Here is an 11,369-nt window from a genome sequence, read left to right as displayed (position 1 = left end):
GCAAATTGGAGCCCTGAATCTCAGGTGTGCAAAATACTTTGTATTCAGACTACACACATACCAACTTCTGTGAATGTTGGCAACTGACCGTGTCTCTCTGCTCTGCTCAGGTTCGACCGTGCCCTGGGGGGCTTTGAGATGGAGCTGCGTCTGCGGGACCACCTGGCCAAGCTGTTCAACGCGCAGAAGAAGTCCCCGAAGGACGTGAGGGAGAACCACCGCGCCATGGCCAAGCTGCTGAAGGAGGCCCAGAGACTGAAGACCGTTCTGAGCGCCAACGCGGAGTTCATGGCCCAGGTGAAGGCTTAGTACACGACAGACACCTCTTAAACCCCTTGTCTTTATCCTCATATCGTTATCCTTCTTTTTTCTTTTTTTGTGATACATTTTTTCTTATTTTACTTATTTCCCCTCCCCCCCATAACAGACATAAACAAACAAACGCAAAGAAAAAACAGTCACTCAACCTGCCACACGTCTCCCTCCCCACCCCAACCCCCCCACTACCCAGGAGACTCCTGACCCTTGTAAACATGAGCAGATATGAGCAGATAGCCTCATACACAGAACAGCCAAACAGTATTCACAGTATCCTCCCCTGTCAGTGATGGGATCAACAGATAGAATGCAGAAAAGTATACATAAGCATAGGCTATGTATCATGTTCCAAACAGGTCTGATATCATTATCCTTCTATCCTGGTGTCACCCTCACCCCACCCAGCTTTTTAATCCTCTGTCGAATGTCATAATTGCTTGCGCTACTGCACAAAATGTTCTAACCCTAACTCTAACCCAATCACTAAAAATGAATTAAGACGGCTCTAGGCGCGTCTTCCTTGGAGTTGTTTGGATTTGTCACTTTCTGGTGAGGGGGGGGGGAACAATGTAGTGTACATCCCCAAAAGTTTAGCATAACTCTCCAGAACTAACTGAATAGATTATAAATGTGAATCATAAAGTTGCTGTTCGTGTACTCACCGTGTGTGTGTGTGTCTTCCAGGTGGAGGGGCTCATGGACGACATAGACTTCAAGTCCAAGGTGACGCGTGCTGAGTTCGAGAACCTGTGTGCCGACCTGTTTGAGAGGGTCGCCGGGCCGGTACAGGAAGCCCTGGCCTCAGCAGAGATGTCCCTGGTGAGTCAGCGTCTAATGATCGCAAGGTTGGCAGCTCGGTGATTCAAACCCCGGCTGGCCATTTGTCGAAGTGTCCTTGAGCAAGACACTGAACCTCTAATTGCTCCAGGGTCGCCTTCTATGGCTCTGACCCCTGGCCTAGAGCATAAAATATATTTTGTTGTACATGTAAAATGACAATGTCTTCTTCTACTTCTTCTCCTCCTCCTTCTCCACCTCCTCCTCCTCCTCCTCCTCCTCTCCTCCTCCTCCTCCTCCTCCTCCTCCTCCTCTCCTCCAGGATGAGATAGAGCAGGTGATCCTGGTGGGCGGATCCACTCGCATCCCCAAAGTTCAGGAGGCGCTGCTCAAAGCCGTGGGGAAGTAAGTCTGTCAGAGTTGTAAACATCTGGGGGCCTATAATACACCAAAACAAAGTCAAACGGATCGTCACTCAGAATTTCCCGCCTTCGGCAGTCGTCCCTAACTAACTGACATCTTTGCACTCAAGTTTCAAGTTCAAGTTTATGTTTACTGTCATATGTATACAATGACATTTTTCAGCCTCGTTTCTGTAGTATCACACGCAAACAAACATAGTCCACAATACAAACAAAGCAACAATACAGTAGCCTCCAAGGTGCTTAGTGCAGGGTGTAAAGGTCTTAGTGCAGGGTGTAAAGTGCCATGTGCAGTGCGCATGGTTCAGCTGTTCAGCAACCTAACTGCCTGTGGGAAGAAACAATTTCTGAGGTGGGTGGTGTGTGAATTGATACTTCTATAGCGTTTTCTCACTCGTGTAGACCGTAAGACAAGAAGAAACAACACTGACCAACGTTTTGTGCGTCTGCGTGTTTCTCCAGAGAGGAGCTGGGGAAGAACATCAACGCGGACGAGGCGGCGGCCATGGGCGCCGTGTACCAGGCCGCCGCCCTCAGCAAGGCCTTCAAGGTCAAACCCTTCCTGGTCCGAGACGCCGCCGTCTTCCCCATCCAGGTACCACAGATGCTATGCTAATGCTATTCTACACGGTAAACGGCTATAGAGTATGCTATGCTAATGCTATTCTACAGGGTAAACAGCTATAGAGTATGCTATGCTAATGCTATTCTACAGGGTAAACAGCTATAGAGTATGCTATGCTAATGCTATTCTACAGGGTAAACAGCCATAGAGTATGCTATGCTAATGCTATTCTACAGGCAGCGTTTCCACGTCACATTTACATTTTTGGCATTTAGCAGACACCTTATTCCAAAGCGACTTACAATCGATACATCTGACTAAGCAAGAAGTGAGTCATCAATCCACCAGTCGTAATAGGAAGAGTAATCTAGCTCAGGCCAGGGGCCATTGGCAGTTGTCGTGATAGAAGAAAGAAAGAATATATATATTCTTTATATTTATATATATAACAGTAGAAACAGTACAAGGGGGGGGAAGTAGAACTCTTAGGAGACACAGTATAGGGGGAAGCAGGTGTCTCAGGAGACACAGTGCTGGGGGGGTAGTACGGTAGGTGTCTCAGGAGACACAGTGCTGGGGGGTAGTAGATGTCTCAGGAGGAGCAGTTAAGGTGTAACCTGAAGAGATGGAGGTCTTCAGTCTCCGACGGAAGATGGGGAGTGACTCTGCAGTTCTGACAGCCGTGGGAAGCTCATTCCACCAGTGTCGGTAGCACAGCCCTTTCCCCCCGGGCAGCGTTTACAAGTCACGAGACCGAGACTTTGGAGCACAATGTGGATCCAGACAGCGTGGCTACTGGCTAACGGCGTCGGTCTCTCCTTCCAGGTGGAGTTCACCAGGGAGGCGGAGGAGGAGGACGGGACCAGGAGCCTGAAGCACAACAAGCGGGTCCTGTTCCAGCGCATGGCCCCCTACCCCCAGCGCAAGGTCATCACCTTCAACCGCTACAGCAACGACTTCGACTTCTACATCAACTACGGAGACCTCAGCTTCCTGAGCCAGGACGACCTCCGGTAAACCCTCACACCCTACATACACTACACACGCCCTGAGAGATCCATTTACATTTTACATTTTTACATTGTTGGCATTTAGCAGACTCCTTATTCCAAAGTGACTTACAATCGATACGTTTGACTAAGCAAGTGAATCATCAATCCACCAGTCGTAGCAGGAAGAGTAATCTAGCTCAGGCCAGCGGCCATTTGCAGTCGTTGTGATAGAAGAAAGAACGAAAAACAGTACAGGGGGGGGAAGTAGAAACAGGGTTTCTGTTTCTACGGAAACACAGTATAGGGTGAAGCAGGTGTCTCAGGGGGGTAGTAGATGTCCACAGATTAGGGATGTGAACACAGGTCCAGAAATAACCTTATAGACATTTTACATGTAGAAAAGATTGGCACCCCCTGTGCCAATCACATTTGTATTACTTAATACTTTACAAATTAAAGGAGCATTACATGGCTTGAATTACAATTATTTCTTCCAATTTTGCCAATATTGTGCCAACAAATTGTGCCAATCATTTTTGCCAAGAGTGTTGAATGATATCAGATTTGGCCTTTTCTTCTCTGGGAGAAGTGGTGCATTATCTGACAGTAGTTCAGGGGTGCCAAGGGCTTTGTCCATGGCTGTGAAAGAGACTTGTGAATGCTAAGTGAGAGGATGATGTCTGACTCACTTCTCCCCCTCCCCTGCCAGTGTGTTTGGCTCTCTGAACCTGACCACTTCTCCCCCTTCCCCCGCCAGTGTGTTTGGCTCTCTGGACCTGACCACCGTCAAGCTGTCTGACTCACTTCTCCTTCTCTTCCCTTCTCCCCCCCCTCCCCTGCCAGTGTGTTTGGCTCTCTGAACCTGACCACGGTCAAGCTGTCTGGGGTGGGCAGCAGCTTCCAGAAGCACACGGCCGCGGAGTCGAAGGGCATCAAGGCGCATTTCAACATGGACGAGAGCGGCGTGCTGATGCTGGACCGGGTCAGTGACCACGCTTATGCTAAGTCAACCCATTCCAGAAACAGAATTGCTTTTATTACATCAATGTACGGATACAAAGAGTAAAATTCTTGGGTTCAGGTTCATTGGCATTGCAGCAGAAATACAAAATCAATAAAAGAATAAGCAGGATATAAACAACAGTAAACAATATCTGTATACAATAACGTCAATAATAGAATAGGTGATAGCAGTTTGAAGTTATTCTGAGTTGATTTAGGCGTGTGATTCTTAACGGAGACTATTTAGCCACGTTTGTATTTGGATAAATGCCAACATTAGCCTGTGGTGGCTGTAGCTAGGCAAGTGTTGTCATAGGTCTGTCTTTGTCCATACACTACCTCTGGAAATATGGAAAGCAACAAACACCCCATGAAATGAAAGTAATAGTTGTCCTCTTCAGGTAGAGTCAGTCTTTGAGACGACCGTGGACGAGAAAGAAGAGGAATCGACGCTGACAAGTGAGTTCATCCGTAGACATCGTCCTACTTCACTTGATTTCCTAGGTATTTTCCCACATGTATACATGTATTTGGCGTATGCCTATGTCCTTGCATGCCTTCCATATGCTACTCTGTCAAATGTGTTAATTATTGCTCTTTGGTCTGGTTTTCTGTCAGAATTGGGAAATACTATCTCCAGCCTGTTTGGAGGCGGATCCTCAGAGCCTAGCGCCAATGTGACTGAACCAGTTCAGGTAACCCTCCTCTTCCTCTTCCTCAGAGTCTGTTCACATGTTTCCAACTGTCTTCAGGGGAGTCTATTCTTCTTCTTCTTCTTTTTCTTCTTCTCCTTCTCCTTCTCCTCCTTCTTCTTCTTCTCCTCCTTCTCCTCCTGCGTCTACTTCTCCTTCTTCTCCTCCTCCTCCTCCTTCCCCTCCTCCTCTCTGGAAGAGCTGTACAACACACGCTGCCTCAGGAAGGCCTCCAAGATCTCCAGAGACCCATCCCACCCTGGGAACGAACACTTTGTTCGGCTGCCCTCGGACAGGCGGTTCAGGACCATGTCCGCAAGGACAAATACTGTAGACTTGAAGCTCAGCTCATACCTGGACAATCTAGACAATTTGATGGCAGCTACTAGATTGTAATCAAGTGTAATACTGAAACACAACTGTGAACATTTCAAACCTGCAAACTGCGACACTTTAAATGAATGTGCAATAACACTATGTGCAATATGACAACCCTAGGGTACATAAGGTTCAGAGATAGGAAATGTTAGGATATGTATAGCATAGCATAGAGTACAGCACAGTGTTTTATCTGTACAGTATAGTATAGTGGATAGTGTATATAGCCTTTATTTATGTAAACCAGCTCTTTCCCCTTCTTGTTTTTAGTTTTCTTTCCTAGCACCAGGGGAGCCCCCCCTCCCAAATTTCGTTGTATGGTACCTGTACTATATCAATGACAATAAAGACCATTCATTCATTCTTCTCCCTCTCCTCTTCCTTCTCCTCCTCCTCCTCCTCCTCCTCCTTCTTCTCCTTCTCCTTTTCCTTCTCATCCTTCTCCTTCAATTCATTCCATATTTCCAAACCACTCCATGTCTAGTCCTGGTCTAACAGTCTGTTGCTGTTGCTGTTGTTGTTGTTGTTGTTGTTGTTGTTGTTACTACTCCTGGTCTAACGGTCTCTGTCTGTCTCCAGGATGAGGAGGAGGTTCCTCCAGAGGCAGGGAAGGAGCAGGAGGACCAGGAGGCGCAGGAGGCGCAGGGCCAGAAGGAGGAGGCGCCCCAGGAGGAGAAGAAGGAGGAGGCGGAGAAGGAGCAGGGCGACGCCCCGGCGGAGGAGAAAACTGAGGGAGAGGAAGGTGACGCAAAGACTGACCCTGAGGTGAGAATCAGAAGGGAAAAAAAAAATAAAATAATTTTTTTACTATTATTGAACAGTTAGCTAAATTAGTACAAATGACTTTCTCTTAGCAGGACGAAAAGGAGGGAGCGAAATCCGACAAAGCCGATGATGAAAAGACAACAGAAGAAGCAGGGAAGACTGAAGAGAAGGAGGAAGAGAAAGTAGCCAAACCCCAGAAGAAAAGCAAGATCTCAGAGGACATCGATGTAGAGCTCCTGGTCAACGACCTCCTCAACCCCAGCGCTGAGGAAATCGACTCGTCCAAAAAGAAGTACGTTGCTCTGTCCCTCCTTTTTGTTTTTCGTTTATTTAAAAGGGACAATGGACAGTCATTGACTCTCCCTGAATTAGCTGGGTAGCTAAATTACATCAGCAGTCCCTGGGCAGGTAAACCCACAGGGGAAATACGGTCTCAGATGTTGATGTCTGTAAAACAGAACTACAGGACATAGAAATATCACATAAAACAGAACTACAGGAAATAAAAACATCACACTTTACACTCAAGAAAACATTACATCAAGTAGTACATCATAAAAAATAAAAAAAAAGGAAAAAAGTTTTGGCTCTATGTGGTCAGTGGTCACATGATTGGTTATCTATCAGCCATCATTTCAGTTTTGATTTGAAGCCTGTCAGAGTAGAACATTTGAACATTGAAGTATGCAGGTTTGGAGAGTTGAAAAAAAAAAAATCATGGTTATTATTTTATTTTGTTGTATTCAGGTTGCAAGACCTTACTGATAGAGACCTGGCCAAACAGGAGAGAGAGAAGACCCTGAACAGTCTGGAGGCGTTCATCTTCGAGACACAGGTAACGTTTCTCAACATCTCACTCCACCTGTCTTTTACACTCTCTAACAGCCACATTGACTGAAAAAGGTTGAAAGTCGTCCGTCCCAAAATATTTCAAATCACACAGTCACAAAGTCAAGTTGAGGTAACTTTCCTCGTCAACTCTATGGTGAGAAATCACTTTCATATGACCACTACGGTGCTTGGTGATCTCTGCCCCCCCCAAAACATCAATTATCCTTCTTCAGGTGTAATGAGAGAGACAGCTCCCGATGGGGAAAGACCCCTCAGGGTTGCAGGGTTTCACTCACAATGTCAAAATCATCAATTTCCATGAGGAAAGAGACAGAATCAGTCTCATCCATCACTCCTGTAGTACTGTCAGGGCTGCCTTTCCCAAGCTGAACAAACAAGGACGCTTCGGGGCAGACTTTTTTCGTGATGTTTTCAAGAGCTCTATGTTTGTTGTCACTCTGCTCAATCTTTGCATTGACGGCATGTTCCTTCCCTGCAGAGATACGACACCATGCTTACACCATCACTCCCATGTTGACAGTCAGTAACACTAAACCCTAAATGCCCAGCTGTCTTGATTCAGGGCCAACCTGAGCTGTGCTATCCCGGCCGGGACTCAGTCAGTATAGCATGGTATAGAACATCCGGCGTTCATGTCACTTTGCTCATCAGAGCACCGTGAATCCTCCTTAATAAATTATGTATTAAGTGCACAGGTGCGGTCTGACAACTTCTCAATTGCCCATTCTCAACACAGGCGGGATTAGACATAACCATGGTTACCCCGCCCCTCAGCATGGGTACGAGTGTGCTGGCACCAGACATGTTGTAGGCCTAGCTGAGTATGCTTTCAACAACCCCAACTGTGCATCTAAGCTTGTTTTTTAACAACTATGCTGAAAACGGCTTAACTACTCCTCCTGAGACATCGACTACCCCCCAGCACTGTGTCTCCTGAGACATCTACTACCCCCCAGCACTGTGCCTCCTGAGACATCTACTACCCCCCAGCACTGTGTCTCCTGAGACATCTACTACCCCCCCCAGCACTGTGTCTCCTGAGACATCTACTACCCCCCAGCACTGTGTCTCCTGAGACATCTACTACCCCCCAGCACTGTGTCTCCTGAGACATCTACTACCCCCCAGCACTGTGTCTCCTGAGACATCTACTACCCCCCCCAGCACTGTGTCTCCTGAGACATCTACTACCCCCCCCAGCACTGTGCCTCCTGAGACATCGACTACCCCCCAGCACTGTGTCTCCTGAGACATCTACTACCCCCCAGCACTGTGTCTCCTGAGACACCTACTACCCCCCAGCACTGTGTCTCCTGAGACATCTACTACCCCCCCAGCACTGCGTCTCCTGAGACATCTACTACCCCCCAGCACTGTGTCTCCTGAGACATCTACTACCCCCCAGCACTGTGTCTCCTGAGACATCTACTACCCCCCAGCACTGTGTCTCCTGAGACATCGACTACCCCCCAGCACTGTGTCTCCTGAGACATCTACTACCCCCCAGCACTGTGTCTCCTGAGACATCTACTACCCCCCGGCACTGTGTCTCCTGAGACATCTACTACCCCCCAGCACTGCGTCTCCTGAGACACCTACTACCCCCCAGCACTGTGTCTCCTGAGACATCTACTACCCCCCAGCACTGTGCCTCCTGAGACACCTACTACCCCCCAGCACTGTGCCTCCTGAGACACCTACTACCCCCCAGCACTGTGCCTCCTGAGACACCTACTACCCCCCAGCACTGTGTCTCCTGAGACACCTACTACCCCCCAGCACTGTGCCTCCTGAGACACCTACTACCCCCCAGCACTGTGTCTCCTGAGACACCTACTACCCCCCAGCACTGTGTCTCCTGAGACACCTACTACCCCCCAGCACTGCGTCTCCTGAGACATCTACTACCCCCCAGCACTGTGTCTCCTGAGACATCTACTACCCCCCAGCACTGTGTCTCCTGAGACATCTACTACCCCCCAGCACTGTGTCTCCTGAGACATCTACTACCCCCCAGCACTGTGTCTCCTGAGACATCGACTACCCCCCAGCACTGTGTCTCCTGAGACATCGACTACCCCCCAGCACTGTGTCTCCTGAGACATCTACTACCCCCCAGCACTGTGCCTCCTGAGACATCTACTACCCCCCAGCACTGTGTCTCCTGAGACATCTACTACCCCCCAGCACTGTGTCTCCTGAGACACCTACTACCCCCCAGCACTGTGTCTCCTGAGACATCTACTACCCCCCAGCACTGTGCCTCCTGAGACATCTACTACCCCCCAGCACTGTGTCTCCTGAGACACCTACTACCCCCCAGCACTGTGTCTCCTGGCTGAGACATCTACTACCCCCCAGCACTGTGTCTCCTGAGACATCTACTAACCCCCAGCACTGTGTCTCCTGAGACATCTACTACCCCCAAGCACTGTGCCTCCTGAGACATCTACTACCCCCCCCAGCACTGTGTCTCCTGAGACATCTACAACCCCCCAGCACTGTGTCTCCTGAGACATCTACTACCCCCCAGCACTGTGTCTCCTGAGACATCTACTACCCCCCAGCACTGTGTCTCCTGAGACATCTACTACCCCCCAGCACTGTGTCTCCTGAGACATCTACTACCCCCCAGCACTGTGTCTCCTGAGACATCTACTACCCCCCAGCACTGTGTCTCCTGAGACTTCTACTAGCCCCCAGCACTGTGTCTCCTGAGACACCTACTACCCCCCAGCACTGTGTCTCCTGAGACACCTGCTTCCCCCTATACTGTGTCTCCTAAGATCTCTACTTCCCCCTCTTGTACTGTTTCTCCAGTGTCTATTAAAAGACTTCTTCTATCACTAGATTACTCTTCCTGCTACGACTGGTGAATTGATGATTGACTTGCTTAGTCAAATGTATCGATTGTAAGTCGCTTTGGAATAAGGCGTCTGCTAAATGCCAAAAATGTAAACGTAAACTCTTCCTCCCTCCCTCCCTCCTTCCTTCCTCCCCTCCCTCCCTCCTTCCTTCCTTCCCTCCTTCCTCCCTCCCTCCTCCCCCCTTCCTTCCCTCTCTCCTTCCTCCTCCAGGACAAGATGTACCAGGACGAGTTCCTGGCGGTGGTGTCAGAGGAGGAGAAGGAGCAGATCACGGCCAAGCTGAGCGAGGGGTCCAGCTGGATGGACGAGGACGGCTACTCCGCCGCCACCAAGGAGCTGCGGGAGAAGCTGTCGGAGCTGAAGAAGCTGTGCCGGCCCATGTTCTTCAGGGTGGACGAGCGCAGGAAGTGGCCCGACCGTCTGGCCGCCCTGGAGAGCATGCTCAACCACTCCGGCTTCTTCCTGAGGTGAGGAGGGGCGCTAACGGAACGTTTGGGGTGCTAATGGAAGGTTTGGAGGGGCTAAAGGAAGGTTTGGAGGGGCTAAAGGAAGGTTTTGGGGGGGTTAAAGGAAGGTTTGGGGGCGCTAACGGAACGTTTGGGGGCGCTAAAGGAACGTTTGGGGGCGCTAAAGAAACGTTTGCCCCTGATCCTAAATCAGTAGGACCCTATCTTCTATGCTCCTCTGGAGTTCAGAGTGGTTTCGGATAGGTTTACCCAACATGGTGAAATCAGATTTCAAACTGGAGCTATTGCCAGTAATGACTGATGAAATAAGGTAATAAGTGAGCAAGTGGGTGGTTTTCACCCAATTGCTTTCCCCAATCTATACCCCTCAGTGTAAATAAACAATTATTATTATACTTTTTTTTCTCTAGGAGTGCTAAACTAATTCCAGAAGATGACCAAATCTTCACCGATGTTGAGCTGAAGACTTTGGAAAGAGTTATCAACGAGACCACGGTATGTACTGATCTATGAGACTAATATAACAAACAATGACGCTAAAAACTAAATGGTGCAAACATTCCAAGACAAGACATGCTTCACTCTCCAAATACACACTATCTTTAGCATACTCTGTACCCTTTAACTAAACTTCCTACTATACCTTCTATCTATTCCATGTTTTTAACCCCGTCCTCTCCAAAGACATGGAAGAACGACACAGTAGCGGAGCAGGAGAAGCGGTCTCCTACGGAGCGTCCTGTCCTGCTGTCCAAGGACATCGAGGCCAAGCTGTCCCTCCTGGACCGCGAGGTCAACTACCTCCTCAACAAGGCCAAGTTCGCCAAGCCCAAGGCCAAGCCCAAGCCCAAGGCTAACAGCACCAGCAGCGAGGGGAGCAAGGCAAAGGCCAACACCACCGCTGAAGAGAAGGTCATCCTGCCCAAGGACGAGACCACAGACCAAGACAAAGGTGAGAGGAAGACTCAGGAAGACTCGGTTATTGCAATGCGTGCACTGGTTAACACTAGAACAGCCATTAGTAGCCACAGTAAAAAAATGACCTCCTTTCACGACTTTTCCTAGATATGTGCGTTCTACCACCCAGTATCCTTACATTTTCAAAATCACATCAGGATAAGCTAGCATAAAGCTATTTTGCAGTTTTTCTGTGTAGGAGGCAGGTTAATTTACAAGACTGCCAACTAGTGATCTTTGTGTGTAAGCAGCAGCTTCCCACAGCTTCCCATTGTAAAGACCAGAGGCGGCTCTTATAGTAGGTACAATAGGCAC

The 11,369-nt window shown here is 48.8% G+C and overlaps 1 protein-coding gene across 4 annotated transcripts in view; it reads left to right on the top strand.

The window, feature by feature from the left end:
- hyou1 (hypoxia up-regulated 1) overlaps window positions 1–11,369 on the top strand; it is a 32,489-nt gene that overhangs the window by 18,707 nt on the left and 2,413 nt on the right. For 3 of the 4 annotated variants that reach the window (XM_080527944.1, XM_080527945.1, XM_080527943.1), the window contains exons 9-22: window positions 111–297; window positions 1,003–1,137; window positions 1,418–1,500; window positions 1,980–2,112; window positions 2,908–3,095; window positions 3,918–4,056; window positions 4,478–4,535; window positions 4,695–4,771; window positions 5,726–5,911; window positions 6,001–6,203; window positions 6,659–6,746; window positions 9,841–10,097; window positions 10,508–10,592; window positions 10,782–11,049. In XM_080527944.1, coding sequence (XP_080384070.1) covers window positions 111–297; window positions 1,003–1,137; window positions 1,418–1,500; window positions 1,980–2,112; window positions 2,908–3,095; window positions 3,918–4,056; window positions 4,478–4,535; window positions 4,695–4,771; window positions 5,726–5,911; window positions 6,001–6,203; window positions 6,659–6,746; window positions 9,841–10,097; window positions 10,508–10,592; window positions 10,782–11,049 — 2,087 coding nt within the window. The remainder of the gene's footprint in view (window positions 1–110; window positions 298–1,002; window positions 1,138–1,417; window positions 1,501–1,979; window positions 2,113–2,907; window positions 3,096–3,917; window positions 4,057–4,477; window positions 4,536–4,694; window positions 4,772–5,725; window positions 5,912–6,000; window positions 6,204–6,658; window positions 6,747–9,840; window positions 10,098–10,507; window positions 10,593–10,781; window positions 11,050–11,369) is intronic. The other variant, XM_080527946.1, reaches the window with a different exon arrangement.

This window comes from Nansenia antarctica (assembly GCF_963989245.1).
Source record: "Nansenia antarctica genome assembly, chromosome: 4".
In the NCBI taxonomy this organism is placed as follows: Eukaryota; Metazoa; Chordata; class Actinopteri; order Argentiniformes; family Microstomatidae; genus Nansenia; species Nansenia antarctica.
This window is presented reverse-complemented; position numbering and strand designations above follow the sequence as displayed.